This window comes from Clarias gariepinus, chromosome 17 (assembly GCF_024256425.1).
Source record: "Clarias gariepinus isolate MV-2021 ecotype Netherlands chromosome 17, CGAR_prim_01v2, whole genome shotgun sequence".
NCBI lineage: Eukaryota > Metazoa > Chordata > Actinopteri > Siluriformes > Clariidae > Clarias > Clarias gariepinus.
The window spans coordinates 14372715-14395594 of NC_071116.1; the positions used below are offsets into that span (position 1 = coordinate 14372715).

Here is a 22880-nt window from a genome sequence, read left to right on the forward strand (position 1 = left end):
TGATAACCTATGGCTATGTGTTGTTATCAAAAGGCAAATAAAATCTTTATTATATATAATAAGTGGAGTGATGTGGCCTGTTATGTGAAAGGTGGAAGGCTTCAGTCACATGACAAGTATGCCACCTAGTGGTTAATTTGGAAACTCTCACTGTAGAAAGCATACAGTAAGGCAGTAGTTTACAGTATAAACTAGTGATGGGATTCTCCAGGTACCATCTGATACGATATTATCACAACACTTAGGTGCTGTTTCGGTATGTATTGTAATTCTCTAATTATCACAATTTTATAGATATCCCGATTTGATATTATGAGGGGTATAAAAAAATTGAGATTATCTCTGTTTCCTCCTTCTTTAAAACCTAGAATTTCCTATTGGCGATCTGGCCCCTGGGGACGAATTCTCGATGCACAATGCTGCGACTGTCAAAGAAGACGATGAGCGTAAACTTGGGTGAGCTCTGGACCTGATTTGCCTTTTTAGCTTATGAAGATGATGGGCTCCTCCACTGTGAGGACTGTTGCTTGGTCTGGAGTCGTAACCAAGCACCCAAGTTTCATCACAGAGTTCTCCGACACAATGTTCCATCTTCTCAGCAGTCTGGGGGACAAACTTGGCAGCAACATGGCGCATGTTTAAATCACACGTGAGGATTGCCTGGACACACCAACAATGGCAACAAGGTTGTTTATCTTGTCAGGTTAATCATTGAAGGTATTCCTGATCACTCGTCTTCCAGTGATGGTCTCCCATTTTAAACGCGCGTGTGCCACTCGAACGTGAAAACGCCTTGAACGACTCATTGCAGCATTGACGTGAAACTTGCCGAGTCATGCCAAACATCTCTGTGGCAGATTTGCCCATCATCACGCAGAATTTCACATTCTCTCTGTTCCAACTTGCCATCCATGGTGAAAAAGTAACGCAGTTATTCAGAACATGCACATCATACATGTACACCGAATGATGTCTTTTGGCACACTGACTTATGGAGGTCGATGCTCCCTGCGACTGTGCATGGTCTTCTTACAAAACTAGTCTTGAAACTTTTTGATACCACTCATCTATCTTTTTAGCAGTAAATCTAAACAAACTGACTTCCAATATCTATACAGTGTAGAGCTCACATAATTGTAAGATTATAGAGCAAGCAAATGCAAATATAGATAAATTAAAAAGTCATTTTGAAAAAGGATTTTGGACTCAGTGTGGTAACGCATGTAGTTGGTATCTACGCCCATTTTTTATTTTACAACTTGAACTGAATTATGGCAGAAATGTGTAGTACTATGTTTCGTCTAAAGATACCATCGTTGATGCCATCATCTGACCGTCAGAAGAGAGGCGTATGTTTTCATGAAGCGTGTGTACATTTTTGTATTTCATAAACCTGGTAAAAATTCAGTCGTGTTCTAGTCAGCTGCGGGTGTCTTTGCCATCTCTTTGCCAGTCCTGTTTTATTCTTTTTTTTTTCCCCTCTCAACCTTTAAAGACGGAGACCAAATCCCCAACAAAACCATGGTGGAAAGCACTTGAAGCTAAACTATGTATCCTCCACTGTCCTCTGTTAAGCCCCCCTCTAGGCCTACTCTTTACTTAGAGAGCTCATCCTCAGTGAAAACCTTTACAGCGATCTGCAAACAGTATCGTTCTGAACAAACATGATGTCCTCGGCGGTTTCACCACAGATATCTTCAGAACATTTCTTCTTGGAGGAATCCCATTTGTCTTGTTCATGGCTTTTCCTTTAACAGATGATTTATGTGAGTTTATTAGATGATCAACTTTAAAATAATAGAAGAATGATGTAAAGAATAACAGGTGGATTCTAGAGCAGGCAGTACAAGGGTACGTAGTCAACACTTTTATCTCCATGTTATTTTTCATTTCTATCTAGTTATCAGTTGTGTTTTTTTTTGGTTTTTTTACCAGCTCTAGGGCTCAGTTAAACTATTAAGATCCGCGGTAGGCTGAGGTGAGTCTACAAGGAATCTTAAGCTCTAGTGGTGGATGTTCACTGGCATGTAATCTTTTACATGACACTCGAACCACCTTATGGAAGGCTTGATGGTTATCTCAAAAATTAAATAAGATTTAGAGGAAATATGCAGAAAATTATAGACGCATTCTTAGGACTACAACTAAGGACTACAACTAAGAATGCCTCCAAATTTTAGATTTAATTCACTTTATATCATTTAAAGCTGTTATTAGGGCTGTAATAATACTTTTAAAACCATATACTGAAGTTTAAATGACAGAAATTTTTGAAATCTTGTCAATGTGTCATAACTTTTCTATCCATTTTACCCTTCACAGGCAAAGTGAACGTAAATCTCCTTCCTTTTCTCTTCTTGCTTGCAAATTCTGTAACAGAGACCACCTGAGGAAAAAGGCAAATCTGCATCTAAAAGTTAGACAACACAAAAACAAGAGACAAGCAAAAGTTAAGCAACTTTTTTATGTCATACATAAGACCGCTTGAATATAGTACAAAGGGTTTGTCCATTTTTGCCTCTCAGTAACATTTTACTTTACACAGAAAGTCCTGATCGTACAATCTGTGGATAAAAGGTACTTATCCTTCTGTCATGCTGTTCAGCTCTGCAGTGCACACCAGATGTCCTGGAACCAAAGGGAGGAAAAAGTGGAGACTCTAAAGTGGGCGTGGCCGGGGATCGGGGCAGGGAGGGGAAAGCCGCAGTGGGGCTTTGCGCTCGTCCTGGGGTAGTCGCAGTTATGGGACTCGGAGTGAAGAGCCGATGTTTATCAAGGATGCGCGGTTCGAACTGTTGAAAAAAAGACCGCTGTGCACTTTGCTACATGCACCTCCAGCAATAGCCTACATTCAGTTTTCACATGGAACCATTTATTGAAGCGTGTGCCAAATTAACACAACAAAAATATCTCCTGTACTAGGCATACATAATCTCTTATGTATACGAATATATGAAAACACTGCCGTCATTCGGATTTGTAGACACACATCCACACACTATACCCTGTCTATTATATTTAAGGTATGAAGATCTACTCTCCTGTTAGATTTAAACCCTAGAGTTTTGCATTTGTACTGGCATTGTCAACTACTTTGGGCTGGAAGCACTGATACCCATTTGACTACCACAGAGTTCCACTGCATGGTCACCAAGCTGACTTAAATGTACTCAAAATACCATTAGGAAAAAAGTAGTGAGTTCTAAACTTCCTTTATTTAAAAAAATATAAATATGTACATAAATTCTATTTCAGCTATTAAAATGGGGTCACAAAGTAAACACCTGAAGCCTGGGGTTTTTTTTCTTTTTTTTCTTCTTCTTTTTCCATGGACTCCTCCCATTAGCTGTCCTTTGCTGCTGGCCAAGAACAAGAACCCTATAGGACCATTTACCTTGTATTTATAGGCATCAATCACACTCACGTGGAGAGAGAGAGAGAGAGAGAGAGAGAGAGAGAGAGAGAGAGAGAGAGAGAGAGGGGAGCTTGAAAGCAGGACGGGATATGAAGAAACCTTCAGTGAAAAAGCGAAAAAAGGAGAAGTAAAAGCGATAGAGAGACGACTTTAGTAGAACAGGCTGTGCTCACACACATCATCCCTAAACTCCTGAGCCACCAAGAGCCCGAGCTGGAACAACCTCTTTCATCTGAGCTTGTGAAGGTTGGATCTGAACTCACAAAATCGCTTGCTGAGCAGGCAGGGGCTGTACATTTCGCTCGGTGCACTTTCGGCACGGTATGTTCATGAGAGCACGGTGCTGTACACTTAAGGCAGTGGAACCCAGAAAACGAGGCACCTCAGAAACCCGGCGTCTAACTGGATCACGCATCGCACCGCTTCTCCTTGTCCTCACGTCGAGTTGCTCAGTGGCTACCCTGGAACCCGCAGAGCAGCCAACGGCACGGGCATCGACCCTCCCTCCACCTCAAAGAATGAAGCAAAACTAAATTCTACAACACAAGAGGTGTGTTTCTGTTGTTTTACATGATTTTCCTGTATCAAAAAAGGGGGGTGGGGGACGGATACTGTTCGGTATCCAGCTCTCAGTAAATATGCCGCATTGACAACAGTTCCAGTTTCAATAAAGCAATAGATACAGCCATTTTACTGACATAAAAAAAAAAAATCTGATACACCTTGTTTCAAAGTGCACAACTGCTACATTATTGGTTACAGACATCTATGTGCTATAAAAAAACTGCTTTGGTACAATAAATTATCAAAAGGGAAAATAAACTCTCCTAAAATTCACAGCATAATTGTGAGGCAAAATAAGCAGTCACACAAACGTCTGCATGTTAAGATTTCCAGGGTTTAAAACAAAAATTAAAATAAAATAAAAAAGTGCAGAGGCTTAAAAGTAAATTACATGCTGAAAAACAATGAAAGTAAAATAAAGCAAAGAAGTGAAAGCAAGAAAAAAAAAAGCAGTAAGGGACATGGTAGTAGCTGTTTCCATTCAACTTGCAATACTACTTCTGTGAATTAATTAACAAGGCCAGAAGAAAAAAGAAAGGGGGAATAATAATTAAAAAAAGACTCCCAAATAGTAGATTTCTAGATAAGGAAGGCCTCAAATAACCACTTTCATACTCTGATTCCTATTTATCATGTGTAAAGACATATGTGTATTCCAGATTTTTAAAAAATACAGGAAAGCTATCTTCCCCAGTTTAAGGGTAAATGTCCAGCTTCTCTTCATTCAGTGCGTGATAAGGCCATTTTTCAAACGTGCTGTCCACCGCTGCCCAGTACAAGGCTCCTGCCCGCTCCACTGCCCACTCTAGAGCTCGTCACCAAACAGAAACACCAGTAGACTGCTGCTCTCGGACACACACAGCCCAGGAGCGAGACGCAAAACTGCACCCTCTACGGGAGAGACGCCCCACACTCTGCCTTTTAAAGGAGACACTTGCGCCCTCTATACAGCATGCCTGCTCTCTCTAGTGCTGCTGCTCTTCTACACTCAGAATTGCACATGAAAAAACACAAGCCTGTTGAAAAAAAGAAGGAAAAAAATGGCAGTTGAAAGAGTAACCGTTGGTAAAGATTTTCTGTTGTTTTTAAACCACATTGGATTTCTGGGTGACTACAGGCAGAGAATCGTCCATTTTCAAGACCACTGGACCTTCTCCCAGACCTTAAATGGAAACTTAATTTCACGGCTGCCAGGAAGGTGCATATGTTAATACTCAATTTAAAAAGAGCTGAGTGAAAAGGAAATAATGTATGATTATATCATCTTTTAATAATAAAATGAAATTCAGTTGAAAAATGTTCCAAGCCAAAAAAAGGTAACTGACTGAAACAGAGGCCTCCAGCAAGTGAGCAGAGAAGAGTTTTGAGCGCGTACGCGGCGTCAGTCGTCATCTCCCCTTCTCTTTTACAGCAGCTTTTTAATCTCTATGCACTTATTCAAAAAAACAAAAAAAAAAAACAAAAAAAAAAAAACACCAGCGTATTTCTTTAAAAAAAATTAAAAAACCAAACAAACAAAACAAAACAAAAAAACCAACACACACAGAGGGGGGAAAAGCGGTCCTCTCAGCGTAGTCAGGAGCTGGCCACTGAGCTCTGCTGCACGCATACACCAGCCATGGGCGAGTCCTCACGGTCCAGGCCCTGGCGCAGGCCCATATGAGTCTCGGCTATGTAGCCCGAGTTCGTAGAGAGTGGGTATGCGGCGTGTCCGGCTGTGCCAGTTTCCTGGCGTGGGTTGGAAAAGGCGTGCCCGTAGCCTATGCCTAGTGGCAGCGGGCGACTCTGGTAGGCCTGGTGGGGGTGGTGATGGTGGTGGTTGCCTGTAGACGACGAGGATGTAGATGAGGACGAGGCCGAGGAAGACAGCGAGGTCATGGACAAGTGGCCATGCGAAACCTCCATGGAGTCCTGCGTGGAGGCGCCGCTGTGTGAGGGCGAGTAGATGCGAGGGCGTGGGCGTGCCGGGCCTTGCCCGTGCTGACCGTGATGGGCGTGGGGATGATGGTGATGGTGATGAGAGCTGTGTGGGTGGAGGGGTTTGGGCTGATGGGGAGGCAAGTGGAACGTGGTCTCTTGGACTGGATGAGTCTCTCCGGCTGCCTGCTGGAGCCCATCTCCACCCACCCAACCCAGGGAGGGCCCAAACGCCTGCCTTGCCTGAGACACACAGCAAATTAGATAAAATGAAATAAGAAGCTCTATGTTCCCGACCATCTTGGCGGACTCAGTATCAAGTCATTAACTGATATAAGAGTCTAGAGTCTATCTTCATGACCATGATTAATGAGGCTGAGTAACACATGCATGCTCGTTTATTTGTACCTGAGGGCAGAGGTTGTGACAGTCCATTCCTACAGCAGCACTGAAATGGCCTCCACTTAGCCGATGCTGATGGGTAGGATCAGAGCGGGCACGCCCACTGGTGCTCGTTCCAGAAGAACCTCCTGAGAATGGATCAAATGCACTTTTATTTGGCTTAATACACACTTTAGTTCTAGTTTTGACTGACTAAAGTTCTGAAAATTATGGTTAATGTTATTTACCCACTGACAGTAACAGTATTATATAAACTGTCAGTAAAATAAACAAGAGTTGTCACACTTTACAAAAGAAAAAAAGAATGATGTTGGATAGAAATACAAAATGAACAAAATCACACAGACTCGAGCAGCAAAGAGACAAAAGCAAGAAACAGTGACCATAAAGAGAATCAAAGATAGTAGTATCCATACTATAGGCAGTAAACACCTTACAGTTTCAGTAAAAGCCTAAGCATACAAGTGTGATGTCTGCAGTGGTGTACCCGAGCTGGAGGAGGTGCTAGACGTGGTTCCAGAAGATTGAGACTGCTCCAGTGCCGGGCTTGTAGACACACTGCTGCTGGTGTTGGTGCCCTCGTCAGCAGTCTTCTTAAAGAAGCTGTGCTGCAGCGCATAGTACGGTTGGATGCGGCTCTTCGGGTCATAGTCCAGCATCCGCAAGATCAGGTCCTTGAATTTCAGATAGTCTGCGACGGCGTGGCCCGACTCGCCAGCCCTCCGGCCGCCTGGCCCTCCGGCCTCCACACCCAGAATATTGTGCAGTTTACGTGAGCCTGCCGGCTTATACTGCAAAAACAAACAAACAAAGGGATAAGTAGTATTCAAAACTAAAAAAAAAAAATTCCAAGAAGTTGTTGTAGCTGTGCAGTTTATATTTGTCTGAAGTAGGGCTGGGCGATATGGCTGAAAACTATCATGATAGTGTTTCATATCGGTCGATATCGATAATTATTGATATTTTTATGACCCATTTAAAATAAAGAGCAGGAGAAAAATGTATTACATTTAAACATTTTTATTTTAAACTTAACCTTCCTTTGATCATAGTCCTCTCAGTTATTAAGACAGAAATGTCAATAACCATGGAAAACTCAAATAATTAAAATGTAAACATAAGTCTAAAGTCACAATGAACACTTAATTATCTCAACATTTACAGTGCAAAATGAAAGAAAATGTAAGAAATGCTTAATAAAGTGTAATAAAATAAGTGCATTTTCTGCTTTTAAAGAGGAATCCAGCAGACCAGCATGAGACAACAACATGGCGCAACCAAACGTGATACTGTTACATGATTGACGTTAGTGTATCACTCCCTACGTTGCTAGGTTACCAGAGAGCGAGTGCCTTTGTTAATGCAACTGTCACGGGCAACCAGAAGCGGACCAGAAGACTAGCAGTTAGCCCTTTTAGCATGGACGGTAAATCCAAACGCGGAAATAGCGCGAACAGGCAGGATAACCACGCAATTGTAAGAACTCTCTCACGCCGAGAGCAAGAGTTTACACAATTATACCCGCTATTGCAGGAGAGAGGTTGATTTTACAGCAGCTGTTTACGGAAGTGTAGTCCAGTGCAGGCAATGCTTTGTGGGTAATGCAGTCCATTGTGCGTAAACGCGGAAATGTAAGATGAGCTGGAATATAGAGCCTGAACCAGTTTTCTTTTAGTAGTTTTTGGTTTGATTTAAGTACGGAATCCACCCGGAAGTTTGTAATATCGCCCGACAACGCAGAAATTAAAAGAATGGACATGCATCGACTCGGTTGTCTTTCCCATCACTGCATGGGCATGAATTAACCAGCTGTTGCGCTGCCGCGAGAAACGACAAAATAAAGCGGAGAAGCTAACACCGCGTTCTAGCAACACACACTCAATCAGGAATTGAACCCAAAATCACATAAGATCCGGCGAAGCGTCGAAAACAGCATGGGCAGACTCAATGACTTAGCGATGTGAAGCGCCATCTTGTCTCCTTTTATACTTCCTGAATCGCGACCGTACTACTTCAGGGTCCTAGTGCCGGTCACAGAACGAGTGCGCATGACAGCAACCAAACTAGCTTCGCCACCTCTTTTTTCTTCCGAAAAAGAATAAAAATTTATCGAACACATTTTTTATTGATATCGATCACGTGTCTATCGCGATACATATCATTATCGTTTTATCGTCTAGCCCTAGTCTGAAGACACTTAATGATACAGAGGTCAAAACTGATAAACCAGGTAATGTGACTAATGACTGGCTGCGGTTTGTTGTTGGAAAGCACTTTTTTATTATTATTTTTATTTAACAACACTTAATGGTTTATTATTATTTGTATTTAATAACACTTGATGGTAAAAACCAACCCTTTTTCCATCTTTGGTCTTCTTTGCGCACCACGTGCTATCAGACATCTTCTCAAAGAACTTCCTTGCTTTTGGTGCCTGTTCCAGTATATGACTGGGAGGGACCCCCAAAACTTCCACTATTTTATTCATTTGGTCCACCTGGAGGAAAAAAAAAAGTGTCACACAAATCATATATAAATAAGAGCTCTAGATTCACTTTCATTTTCTTAATAATCATTAGGAAAGACTATGAAATGATATACGTCACTAGTAAATTACCTTTTAAATTTAAGTATCTACTTTATCTAGCATGTATTATGTGTGTTAACAACAATTAATTATTTCATTATATACTTTATATCTGTAAATTACACTCTGAATCATCTTCTTTGTCTTTCGGCTGTTCCCTTTCTGGGGTCGCCACAGCGAATCATCTGCCTCTATCTAACCCTATTCTCAGCATCCTCTTCTCTCACACTAACTAACTTCATGTCCTCTCTCACTCCATAAATCTCCTCTCTGATCTTCCTCTAGACCTCCTGCCTGGCAGTTCCAACCTCAGCATCCTTTTACTGATATATTCACAAACTTATTCTCAATCCTATCCATCCTTGTCACTCCCAAAAAGGACCTCAACATCTTCACCTCTGTTACCTCCATATGAATACTGCAATCAAATACTTTTTTTTTATTATTATCAACTGTGAAATTAAAATAAACATTAAAAATGAAAATAAAAATGCTTCAGACGAACATTCGCCCATGTCTGTCTTCTTATAGAGGCCAGGGGTAGCTCAGTGGATAAGGCATTGGACTACGGTTTGGAAGATCCCAGGTTCAAACCCCACAACCACCAAGTTGCCACTTTTGGGCCTTTGAGCGCGGCCCTTAACCCTCAACTGCTCAGATGTGTAATGAGATAAAAATTTAAGTCGCTCTGGATAAGAGCGTCTGCCGAATGCCCAAATGTAAATAAAGTGTAGCTCTAATCATTTTAAACACCTGCGCACACCTTTACATACATAAGGTGATTTTGAGGTAAATAGGTTTTATGTAGAAAGAAGCACATAATAACTGTTTTATTGCAAACTGTATGCATGACATAGATGCAGCAAACAATGATCTTTTTTTTTTTTTTTTAAGATGACATGGTTGCCACTTTGCTACATGACCATGCAACTAAACTATGCAACTAAACACTCCATGAACAAACAAGTTACGTGAAATTAATATTAAGACATGTTTAAATCTCGTCTCCGGGGTCTAGAGATAGCATGCACGTTGTAATGATGTGTACCTCATTGGCTCCACTAAACAGAGGCTCTCCAGTGTGCATCTCCACCAGAATGCAGCCCAGTGACCACATATCTATAGCCAGGTCGTACGGCATGCCCAGCAGCACTTCAGGGGAGCGGTAGAAGCGGCTCTGAATATACTGGTATATCTGAAATTGTAGAAGAGAAAAGGATTTTAATGCTTACGCAAGATTAAATCAGACCAAATCATCAAACTATCTGCCCCTTTTCTCTGACCTTTCCCAGATTCTCAGTGCTTTCCCTCTTGATTATTATTAAACACGTCAGCACTAGACAGATACAAAAGCATCACAAGCATAAAATACAGGAGTTCAATAAAATAACCAGTGACTAAGGCCCTGGTCACACACCCGTTGTCCCAGCTGGCAGGAGCTGCCAAAGTCGACGATCTTGATGGCTGATCGCTTGGGGTTGCAGAGCAGGATGTTCTCAGGCTTAAGGTCACAGTGGATGATGCTGAGCTCAGGCGTGGCCAAGAAGAGCAGTGCCGTGCACAGCTGCTGCGCAAACTTCCGCGTCAGGTTGAGCGATACCCCACGGAAATTCGTGTTACGAAGCAGGTCATACAGATTGTAGGACAGCATCTCGAACACCAGACAGAGGTGGTTCCGAAACATGAAGTGACGCTTTAGGTGAACTGAGGACAGAGAACAGCGGAGACGGGTGTGGACGTCAATATAACAAGGATAAACATATTACACATAAAATCCAAACTAATAATTTTACACATATAAACATCTGGTCTTAAATCTCAAATAAATGTTAACAAACGGTTTAAACTTGATGACCAAGCCTTTTATTTTTTTTTTATTTTACAAAAACACTAGATGGCAGCACCAGCCATCAAAAGTAAGTAGTAGCTAAGCTGGTCTTCTCTGGCCTACAATACAACAGTGATCAGTGGCTGTTTAACACTGTAGTCAGTTACAGCTCTCACAGACTGCACACTCTCGATATGTTGGAGATGTCATTTAAAACAAAGATGTGTTACCTATGTAGTATTTCATCTCCGTGTCATGCTTGTTCATGAGCTCCAGGAGCCGAACTTCAATCTGTGCTTGATTCAGAAAAGCCTTTTTATTCTTTATGATCTTAATGGCAACCCACTCCTGCTCCAAGCGGTCGTAGGCCTTCACAACCTGCCAGCAGGGAGAGACAAACACCACTGAATGTCGGTTTATGACCATGCAGAATTTGTTCATCCAGGACTGTCGAATCTCATTTTTTCCAGAACACTAGTCTTGATTCACACCCACCTGTCCGAAGGAGCCTTTGCCTATTAATGAATCAATTTCATAGCGATCCAACCATTTCTCGCCATTTTTAACAATGTAGTCGAAGTTGTCGTCGTCATAACCATCGTTGTAAATTTTCCTCTCTTTCTTATTACTAGAGTCTTCCCCCTGTCCCTGTTGATGCCGTCGCTTCTTTTTTGCATAGTAAACCTGAAAGCAGGAAAAAAAAATTAAAAATAATAATCGAAGTTAGCAACTCATGCATGAATCGGCTCGCAACACAAGCTTTAGTACAAGCCATTCACTGTCATGTGAGTAGTGTCAGGGTTCGCGCCCTCACCTCATTGATGTGTTTGTAAGTTTTGATCAATTCGATGGAGAGCTTTCTTAAGGGAGCTGTGGCCGGATCCCGAAAGCACTGGGGGATCCGCCTTTGTAACATCACCACATCAGCAGTCACCTGATCAAACACACACACACGATTACACCCATCATACCATCACTGTTTGGGTCTAAATTCAGTCTTTTGTAAATCCTGACAATGTCAAAATATTTGTTTTAAGTTCCTGTTTATAACATCCAACAACATTTTAAGGCATCAAGCCTTAAAAATAAAAAAAACTATTAAATGTTGCCTATTATTCAACAAGGTAGAATTAAATAAAAATTGAGAGATAGTATAAAGAAAGTATGGCTGTAAAATGGATTAACTGTGGGTACGTGTAGAATTAAGGAAGCCATTCTATATCACAGGATGTGTGCACAGAATAAGTGTATCATATTAAGCTGTAGATAAATACATTATCATAGATTCATGTTTAGTGTATAAAAGCACACAGAGTGGTCAGGGCCTCATGTACTATATATGGTGTATGTGCGCTCGTGTGTGTGTGTGTATACCTGGGTGGTGTTGAGCTGCGGGGCCTGGGGGCCGTAAGGCAGCACTGGGGCCGGCGCGTCAGCGCTTGCCTGGTGGCCGTCACTGAACGGCGGGTGAGAATGGGGCATCTGCGCAGCCATCTGCACGTCTGCCGCATTGAACGAAAACGAGGGAGCAAGCCGGACAGACGAGGGTTTGCATGCTGAGGTCTCTCCTCCTGTAATGACGCACACATAACAGAATCAGGATAATAGATCCGGGAGGTCAATTCAGTACAAGTGAGATGCAGTATTAACAACAATATTACATTACTGAAACACACCAACTCACATTTAGACACTGACAGCATAGGATCGATTACAAGGGCAAGCAATGCCTTGAGAACTATGGCGAGGAAAACTGATTTAACAATATATCAACTTTAGGATACATCCTAAGGATTATATCTTGAATACAGCCGTAGTCCCAAGATATAAGGAACTACAAAAAAAAGCCCACAGGTACACAGGTTTTTACTCTACTATCCATCACGACTGCCTATAATCCAGTCCTTCATGACCTGCATCACAGCAGGAAAGCCAGACAAACCCAGAGACCAGACCACTATACCAACATAGTACTAGTTTGTGGTGACCCAAACAACACTCCCAGTTAGTGCCCTCTAGAGGTAAAATGATAAATAGTTAGAGGGCCGTTATTGTCTTCTCTCATAACTTGAGAGTGCTTGCAACAGACCAAAGAAATGCTATATCACAACATAACTGAGCATGCTCGATTCCTGCCAATGCCAGGAAGGTCTAATATCTTCTTTAGCGAGCTGGGTCTGCCTTCGTAACCACCTATCAGGTTACAGCACATCCAAAAAAGCACAGACCTAAAACAGGAGCGTGCGATCATGCTTTTGTCATAAGAATATGCCCAGCACTTGCTTTAGTCCTTTATAAGCAGACGTCCTACATACTTTTATTCATTCATTGTTGTATTTAGAGTTAAAGTTTGTATTTGAGGGGAATATAAGGATTCAGTGAACAAAAACATAATATAATAATAAAGAAATTATAAAAATATAAAAAATGTATTTTTAATGAATTATAATTATCATTTTATATATATATATATATATATATATATATATATATATATATATATATATATATATATACACACACACGTAATAAATTTTATAACATGTGGATTAGTGGGTTGTGCACTTAATAATGCATTTCTTCTGTGTCAACATTTATCACTGCAACTGAATTAATTTAAACAATCCAGAAGCTCTATAGCTTATGATCGTAACTTCCACCATTTAATACCTGCTATTTAATGTGGTCACTTTGAGTTATTTCAATGCTGATTCTACAAGCTACATAGAAATATTAACGCCATGTAGAACATGTTTGATTTGCAAATATAAAAATCATACCAAACAAGTTGAAGTAATACTGGGGGCACGGCAAAATACATTATACGTACACTCAGTCATTCACTCATTCTTTATACTGTTTAGGGTCACAGGAAGTCTTGAGCTTATCTCATCTCAGAAGACTCGGGCCAGGAGACGAAGTACACAAAGGACGGGGTGCCAATCCACCGCAGGGGAACTTATACATAGATTCAAGGCAAATATAAGCTTTCTTCCGGAAAGTTTTTCCCGAGGTTTAATACTTGCTGTCCATGAGTCAAGGCTTGTTTTCCCCCATCCAAAATTAAACAGAAAAGGTGCATGAGCTCACTACTGATCTCCATACATACCAAACGCATTTCATGATATGTAAACACATCTTTATAATACGCATTATACAACAGTTCAAATGCTGCACAATTAATAGTATAAATATTGAAATCGCAAGCACTGTTGCCCTGCACAGTGCTAGGCACACCTCCACAGTCCGGGTTCGATTCCCGCCTAAGGTTCTGTGAGTAGGAATTTGCATGTTCTCCCCATGCTTAGTAGGTTTCATACAGGTACTGCGGTTTCCTCCGACAGTTCAGACATGCAGGCTAGTCTAACTGGCGTTCACAAATTTTCAGTATTGTGTGTGAACGACAATCACGCGTCAAGCTGGCAACTAGACCCCTCAAGTAACTGCCACAGAAATGATGGATATACCTCCAAAGTGGGGAGAGAATAACGCCCAAGTGGCATGTGGATCGACCAACATTCCAAAAAACATACGCATAGTCGTTTATTTATGAGTTTTTCAATAAAATAGTTTGTTTATATTTTTTTATATTTTTTAGTTTATAAAGGCAAACATTCTCTTAAGGAGATCATAAAGTGCTAAATTGCTCGCCCCATCATCCGGAGATCGCGAGTTAAATTCCTGGGTGATGCTGTAACCTCTCACAGCCAGAGGTCTAGAGAGCGCTGATTGGCAGAGCTCTCTCAGAGGGGAGGGATGAGAGATACTTGGCGCTCCCACATTAATTACGGCTCTACAGCCAATCAGGGGCCGTCTGTGAGCTTGCACAAGCAGCAGATAGCGCTGTCCTCCGTGTGTGTTACGGCGCTCCCAGTGATGCGCAAGGGAGGAGTTTGAAAAGATGGATCGGAGGAAACACGTGATAGTCTTCAGCCCTCCCGACTGAGTGGTAGTAGTAGCCTTAATGTGGGAGCATTACGGGGAGGAATTGGACACGACTAAATTAGGGAGAGAATCAAAAAAGAATAATAATAAATAAATAAAATACAAATGGTACATTTCATAGTTCAACATCACTGTTTAAATTGCAATACGCGTTAATATAATCATCCTAATACACAACAGCACTGGAACATGCATCACTCCGCATCAACAATCAGGAATTACACTAACTGCCGATCACCAGCCTGGGTAAAAGTAAAAAGTAGCCTGGCCTGTGTTCAAAACCAGTCACTGAAGCATTTTCAGCAAGGAAACATATTCGATATGTCATACTAAACAAAACTTTGCTTCTACATTGTTCCCAATTGCCTCTGAACCATCCTTGTTTTCTGTTCACGGCTAACACGAGCTAGAAAGCTAACTAGCTTCCAACACAAGACTGAATTCCCAATCCCTCTCTTATCCCTGATTGAGGACACTATTTGGTGTGTGGGACAAGGGATTGTACAGTCTACATAGCACACTAGGACGTTAGCTGATATTTAACAGTGAAATGAGTAAAACTATAAAGGGAAGTTTTTTAGGACTGTCCACTGCCTCCATGGTTTATTCTCCTTACCTTTGGTTACATGGTAGTGGTAAGAATTGCAAACTTTCACCACTGTTAGTAAGGGTTGGGTACCGAAAACCTATATAACCGGTATGTACCGGACCGAAACAGAAGGCAAATTTTGGTGCGTCATTTCGGTGCCACTTAAATGTCTGAACTGGCGATTGAAATATTTGTTCTCTGTGTTCATATATTTTTGTAAATTAAAAGTTTATTATAAATAAAAAAGTAAAAGCACTAATCATCAGGAAATGAGAGACCATCCGAGATGCGCTTGAATACAGCAGCTAACGTTACACTCGCTCTGACAGCAGCAGGAGGTCTACCGCTATCTTAGCTTGCTAAATTAAACTTTCGTTAAAATGCCTAAAACTAAACAGTTGAAAGTGTAGCTGTATTTCACAAGAAAGGATTCCGACACCGCAACGTGCAGCAAATGTTTTATAGCAGTTGTGTGTAAAGGGGGAAACACGTCAAATCCAATAAAACATTTGAGGGCACACGGAATAAACTTAAAAGCAGAGGGAGGCACCGTGTTTGATAGCTTGCGGACAGCAGCTGACACTATCGGTGTGGAAGAGCCCAGACCCAGTCATACCAACCGTAGCAAAAAGGAGTCCACCGATTATGATGACGACAGCAGCCTTTCCGCAGGTTAGTCGTAGGCTAATGTAATCTTAATTACAAAATGCAAGTCTTGCATTCATGCTAACTATTTGTAAGATACTAATGTAACATGGATTCTGTTTATAATTATGGATTTCCAGCTAGTACTAGTAGTACTACAACAGAGTATTTATATATTCATATATACTTTAAACTTTTAATATATTGTTAAATTTTAAGCATTCAATTTTTTGTTCAATAAAAATGTATTTTTGAGTCATCCACTATCATTTTGTGGCTTTTGTAAAGTATCGGTTCAGGCACCGGTACCGTTTTAAAAGTATGCATTTGGCAATGCTTCAGTGCTAAATGCATTGATAAATGCTATTTCGGCCGAAAATTTTCGGCGGCCGAAATTTCGGTGCATCCCTACTTAAAATGATAATATATTTTTTTAATGACTTCAGACTTGTAGATACAATAATAGTTTATTAGACTCTCCCACTCTTTCACTCATTCTCTATACTGCTTATCCTTTACAAGAGGCCTGGATCCTATCCCATGGGCCTTTGGGGCACCAGACATAATAGAGCCTGGATGGGGTGCCAATCCATCACAGGGTACAGTTTATGACACAATATAGATAAATCCAAACCAGAGAGAGAAAAAAAAAAAAACAGTTAAATTGCAAATGGTCTTAAAATAAGAGACCAGAGAACCCATGTGAGAGCCGTCTTTGTGAAGCAAAATTCTCATAAAAGCTCGAATGTCTGGAAAAACTAAAGGTTACGTGCTGTTTGGCGAAATTTTTTTAGCTCATGAACCATAACCAAAGCATTTATTTTAATTCAGGAACTTTTAGAGCATGTCTTTCTTTCCACCAGAAACAACTGGTAAGAATCACGCCTATAGGATTCTAGTAAAATTATCAAAGGCTTTACTTAAATTAGTAAAAACAAAGAAAATATGTGCATTTCAGATCACATTTCTGGTTTTTAAATAATACTTTAATCCTTAATTTTTTCTGGTAATCACTTTTCTATAGTGTCTACATGTTCATGTTACCTACGGCAAATGTAAATCAAGAAACAGTGAGACGTTTGCTTACATAAGGCTGTGACACTTTTGCACGTCGACATGTTTAGCATATTAAGTTAATCTTTGTGTCCCCATGATCAGAATATCACAGGACGATAGTACGGTACGGTCCATATCAACAGAACATACAATAGTTTCTACAAGAGAAGTCAGACGCTCTCAGCCACACACTCTTTTTGCCAGGTGCCATTGTATAACATGAGGGAGAGAACAAGCTCAACTGGAGCAGTGTGTGTGTGTGTGTGTGTGTGTGTGTGTGTGTGTGTGTGCGTGTGTGTGTGTGTGTGCGTATGACTCAGCTGGTTCTCCATCACTCTCCAAACCGAAGAGCTCAACAACAGTACCACAGGATCTATACTTGGAATGAACACACACACACAGTGGTGTTACAGAACTACACTTCCCATCTCTCAACACACAAACACAACACAAGCGCACACACATACACACAAACCCACAGCTCAAACCATCCTCCAGCATCCCTACAGTATTACATTATTGAATCACACTGTATCAGACAAACGAAATGGCGTGGCCATACACACTCGCACACCTTAACAGTTAAGTCATCTGACATTCAAAGGGGATTGTTCATTTGAACCTCTTTATTAAACCATACTTTTTTTTTTTCAAGAACTGATGATTATTTTAAAAAAAGAGAAAAAAAGACGGGGGCAAAATAAGCTGTGCGCGTGCCCGCATGTCAGCCGAGTGCACGCAGGGAATCGACGAGGAATCACGCACAGCAAACAATGAAACAAAACAGGAACTTCACCGACTGCCTCTTGTCGGTCTGTAGCAATCTGATTTCGACTGCTCGATTTAACATAGCCACACACTCTTGCGTACGTTGTCAAGAGCGGCATTTTGAAACACTGAACGTGTCTGCAGTGAAAGGGAATTGTGCAGATCATTAAGTCCTCATTTATCACCGTCTCTCACCAGGCAGTCACAATGCACCAGAAGCACACTAGCAACCGGCGCCTCTCAACCCCCAGCAACAGTGCCTCATTAGCATAGCCTACCACCAGGAAGACGGAGAGCCATTGGCTGCCGCGCAGGAGTGGGAGCCAATCGGGAAAGAGTATGCAAATAACCCACTTTTGTTGCTAGGGCAAAGCGGCGGCGCATGAACCAATAGGAAAACGGGTAACAGGCATGAAATTGCATTGCACTTTGACACATTTCCCAGCACAGTTTAACACAGTATTTGCTGACAGAAAAGCTCACGGGTTAGGAACCCGGAATCAGTTTCTCCGAGAAAGGAACTCGGGATAGCTGACCCTGGAGACAGGAGCAGAAAATGTGCGGCAGCTGCCAGGAGGGAGCATGGCCTATATTTTTAAACATTTATAGTTGAGAAGTGTGTTTGCCCTAAATAGAGAACTTCATGCAAAGCTGATTTAGTCTTCTGCTAGAAATGACCCTCCCCCCCACTCCAGATCACAAATAACTAAACAATTCCTTTACTAATCAAAGACACATATCTGGTCTGATAAGCTGGATGCTCTCCAGGAGATTTTTTTTATTTCATTTAAATAACACTCAGGAAGACCGGCACGAGTAAGGCTGCATCTCTGAATGCCTCCACAGCAAACAATACAGCACACTGAGTGGCACAGATTCATCTGAACACAAGAAACCTGGCATCATGTTCCTAACAACTCTCCCAAGCACCAACACACACTTATAATAAAAGGCTGGCAAATACACGCTCAGCTTTGGGCGTACAAAAGAAACCTCTTTTCTAGACTCCATATCAACCCCTGAGGATCCTGGTGCGATTACGCAGATCACAATCGCACACGGATCTGATCCTGTTCAACGGACACAAACTTAACCGGAGACACCATCTTTCTGCTGAATATTTCTCACTTTCTAACACATATGAGACAAATATGCATAGACGCTCGTGAAAAAAATTATAAATAAATAATAATTAAAAATATATATTAGCCCTTATCAGCCTTGAAATGCACCAAAAGAAAGAATGCCTAACCTGTATGCATCGTCCTCTGGCAAATCTCATATCATTCTGGCAGAGGAGTCCATCTGCAAACCACAGTCCACTACAACAGGAAAGAACAGAAAACATTAGCACGGCCCAACTCGTCATTTTCTATAAAAGAAGAGGTTTCAAGTGTTACTCCAGGCAAATGAACTAAGAAAAATCCAGGTTACCTGAGCCAACTTCGAAGTTGTATATATGGGAGAAAAGCCCTGGTTCCTCAGCAGGGTCTCTCAACGGTCGACGTTCGGATTTCTCTTCAACTTGCACGATCATTGGTGTGGATCTGGAGGAAAGATGATGAACGAGCCATTTATTTACTTTGCTAAAATTTACAATTGGTAGTAATGAGAAATGTTTTAGAAATAAATGTGCATCTGTGGAAATAGAAGAAGCCGGTTTACATCTGCACCCACAAGTCTAACTTTCTACACAGCAAACCTGAGTTAGTTAGGGAAGAGTTGTGTTATGCAACACATAAGCCTTATGCAATAGACATTAACCCTATATCCCAGGAGGAATAGACACGTCTAACACTGGACACTTTACTATTTTGAGGCTATAAGCAACTGTTATATAATTAGCAGAGGCACGCATGAAATCTTCACATGGATGAAAAGACGGACTCGACATCATCAGCATCTCTGAGGTGTTTAAGATCAGCTCACGTGTGTAACACAGAGATGATGAAGGTGATGCCTCACACTGATCGTTTACAGACCTCCACTTTGACTGTGTGCATTGATCCAGATGTAAACAAAAACACAGGGGCTCTAACCCAAAAGAGGTCTAGTAATAATAAAAAAAAAGTCTACATTAAAAGCTCCATTAATCAAACACTAATGTCATCATAATCATCATCATCAATCATCAGAAGTGAAGCAAAGCACAATTTAAATGGACTACCTGCTGCACATAAACACACACACACACACAGAGATGGTCACAGTTAGCCAGGTAGTCCTAAATCATCATCGCATTACACTCCTTTACAATTAATACACACGCACAAGGTGGGAACAGCCACCTAGTCATGTCGATATCAAAGTTACTCCACGTATATCACAATACAGCAAGGTTGTTCAGGCTAGCCTGCGAGCACCAAACTCAACTCGCTTTAACTTTGGCGTGTCACACTCCAAAGACATTTTCACTACATTGGTGTCTACAGGATGAGTCAAACGATTACTGACCTGATTCGGAAATGTCTGAGCGCGTCAGTGTATCACCCTGAGTGCACCCGTGTCCAGAAAAGCTGTCACACAGGTAGCATGACTAGATTAGCGCTCCGGCTAAAAACCCCGCTCCAGCTATAGGGCGCTAAAGCTAACTAACTTAGCCGGGTTTTGCTAAGTGCCGCGCTCAAAAAAAAGGCTAAGAAAGACAACTTCAAGCTGACCTCAGGGAGGACAACCGTCTCTGTATTAATACTAGAATTATTCCTCCATTAATATCACTAGTCATGACACTGAAACTAAAGTATGACTTGCTAAAATTGTACAATACAATTAGCTGGATATTTTCAGCGTGCTAACGTTAGCTAGCTAACGAACGTTCCCAACATCTCGGCCTGCGTAAAAAAATGATAATAAAAATAATTATTCACGATTTCCGTAAACGGATTGTATCCTCCTTACGTTCTGCTAAACTGTAATTTCGAAATAAACTCCGAACAACACAAACAGATCGAAGAGTTATTGATCCGCCCGGCAGCCAAAAAAAAAGAAACCATTAGCGCTCTGCTTCTTCTCACTGTATCGGAATCAGTGAGCTACCACAGCCTGCTAACATCCTTTAGCTCCTCATCACTCATGCAGCACAACTTACCTTGTTGCTACGCGTCCCTCTGTTGATGAGAGCAAAAAATATCCTTAATACGTTTAAACACACACGATCCGACGATCTTCTTTTTTTATTACAATCCTGTAGATTAATTAATTGTTCGATGAAGCTTCAGCCCTGAGTCGTCTGACTTTGTGTCAACTCCTTTCCAAATCAACAGCGCCTCTCCGTCAACACAAACTTATCCGATCAGAAACACAGCTACATTTTGACCCTCGTCGAGAAGGCATCGGCTTGTCAGTGACGCGCGTCGCGTAATAACGCTACAAGACACACGCATTTGAAACTCATAATTGATAAAAACATCATATTAAGAGATGAGGAGCTAGCCGTGTCTCTTGGGGGAGATCTCATCATCATCCAGCTACTTCTTCCTTTTTTGTGTAAATTTTACAAAATGGCGCGCGTTCCAAACCTGCGCAGCGGACCGGCCCGGCGGACCTCAGACATGACCAACCGCTTCCGCCGCTCTCATCGAACCACCGTCCTCGCCTTCATCCGCTTCAACACGACGCGAAGGCGAATCCGCTCGATAATCAAACGGATTGATTGTACTCGAGTCGATTAAATATCCACAGCGCGCAATCAGACCGCAAATGTTTCACGGAAGAAAAAGTAAGGAACAAAATGGAAGCCGAGTAAGAACGTTACCATGACGACTGTCAATCAAACTGCGAAGTTCCCGGATGACCTCATGACGTAGACACGTTCCTGGAGTTGCCGTAGAAACTGCCAATCAATTGTACATTTCGAAGGGCGTGGCTAACTCAATTCGAGGACGCGCTCAGGGCAAGCGGGAGTTTTTAGTCACAGCAGTTTTATATTAATATTTTATGAAATCACTACTTATAATTTCAAAGCTCAGATAAACACTGTTTTTGAATGCATTACAATTAAATATTTTTTTTTATATCTTAATAAACATGCTTTTAAACCTTTTAAAAATTGTACAGTCATTGTACAGTGACAGCTTTTTGATTTTAACACCAGGTTAATAAAAATATTTATTTAATCATGAGTGTTTCTTAAAAATCTGTTCTTCCCTGTGTAAAAATCTGTTCTTCAGATTTTCTTTCCTGTTTTTAGTATGATGATGAGCTGTGTGGCAGCACGGTGTGGCGTAGTGGTTAGCACTGTTGCTGTTGCCTGGCCACCACCGGGGTCCAGGTTCGATTCCCCAAGTTGGCATGCCCCAGTTTCCTCCTTCTGTCCAAAGGCAGACAGATTGGGCTATGTTCCCAAATGGCCCACTGTGTGGTGTTTGCCCTGTGATGTATTGGCACCCTATTTATGGTGTACCTTGCCTCGTGCCTCAAGTCGGGGATAGGCTTCAGGCCCCTGTCACCCTAAGCATTATGGACAATGAATGATGAATAAAGATTTGATATATGTGTGTGTGTTTGACTTTGCTGCTGATACACAGTGTATTAAAGCAGGTCTTCAAAATAAATGGAAAATGACCCCTAATGAAGTGAAAACACAATAACATTAATGCAGACTATTCACTTAATTTGTCAATGCATATTTTAAGCACCTGGATGTATTTATCCTGTATATTTTACAGAATACAATCCGAAGGAGTGTTTTTGTTCATTAAATATATAGTTTTATTTTATGGGTTTCTTTTGATCCTCTAAAATGAGTGCACATAAAATTATGACAAACCTTTTTTTTACGTACAGTACAAGATAAACACAATGTCAAAATGTAAAAATTAACATTTTGTTTTAAAATGTTCATAACTGAAGATTAATTTGTGCAAATAGTACTCTCCTATGTGAACTCTACATTAATTAGCGTTAGGTTTAAAAGAATACCTTTTGAAAATATCTGCACGTTTGTGGAATATATAGCATTTAAAAACACAAATCGTCCAGTTGTTATTAATATTTAATTTTCCTGATTGTTATACATATTTATAAACAATGAACATTATAATGATCATTTAATTATCATTTAGCAAATTAAAACGATTGTAGATTTACTGTGATTCTTTGAGCTGAAATATGAGCCAAGCACATCTCGCGCGCAGAACCAAACCGAGTCATGTGACAGAAAATC

General features: G+C 41.1%; 1 protein-coding gene across 2 annotated transcripts; it reads right to left on the minus strand.

The window, feature by feature from the left end:
* Positions 1-3196: 3196 nt before the first annotated feature.
* dyrk1aa (dual-specificity tyrosine-(Y)-phosphorylation regulated kinase 1A, a) lies at positions 3197-21636 on the minus strand. 2 transcript variants are annotated; one of them, XM_053516371.1, is made up of 13 exons: positions 21235-21636; positions 19151-19263; positions 18969-19038; positions 12088-12284; positions 11528-11647; positions 11209-11397; positions 10944-11091; positions 10303-10589; positions 9934-10080; positions 8655-8795; positions 6786-7089; positions 6305-6426; positions 3197-6139 (listed from the first exon to the last, which is right to left on the minus strand). In XM_053516371.1, the coding sequence occupies exons 3-13, from the start codon at positions 18976-18978 to the stop codon at positions 5555-5557; spliced, it is 2250 nt and encodes a 749-aa protein (XP_053372346.1). In that variant the 5' UTR covers positions 18979-19038; positions 19151-19263; positions 21235-21636; the 3' UTR covers positions 3197-5554. The 2 variants fall into 2 exon arrangements, with proteins under 2 accessions (XP_053372346.1, XP_053372345.1); XM_053516370.1 differs by having other exon boundaries at positions 20805-21636.
* Positions 21637-22880: the final 1244 nt, after the last annotated feature.

What these genes read in the sequence shown, in the direction of transcription:
- dyrk1aa (XM_053516371.1), bottom strand. An exon ending in CTTACAAACACATCAATGAG is followed by an intron (nt 11,398 to 11,527) that starts GTGAGGGCGCGA and finishes TCCTGCTTTCAG; the next exon opens with GTTTACTATGCAAAAAAGAA. An exon ending in CCTGCCAGCTGGGACAACGG is followed by an intron (nt 10,081 to 10,302) that starts GTGTGTGACCAG and finishes CTACAATTTCAG; the next exon opens with ATATACCAGTATATTCAGAG.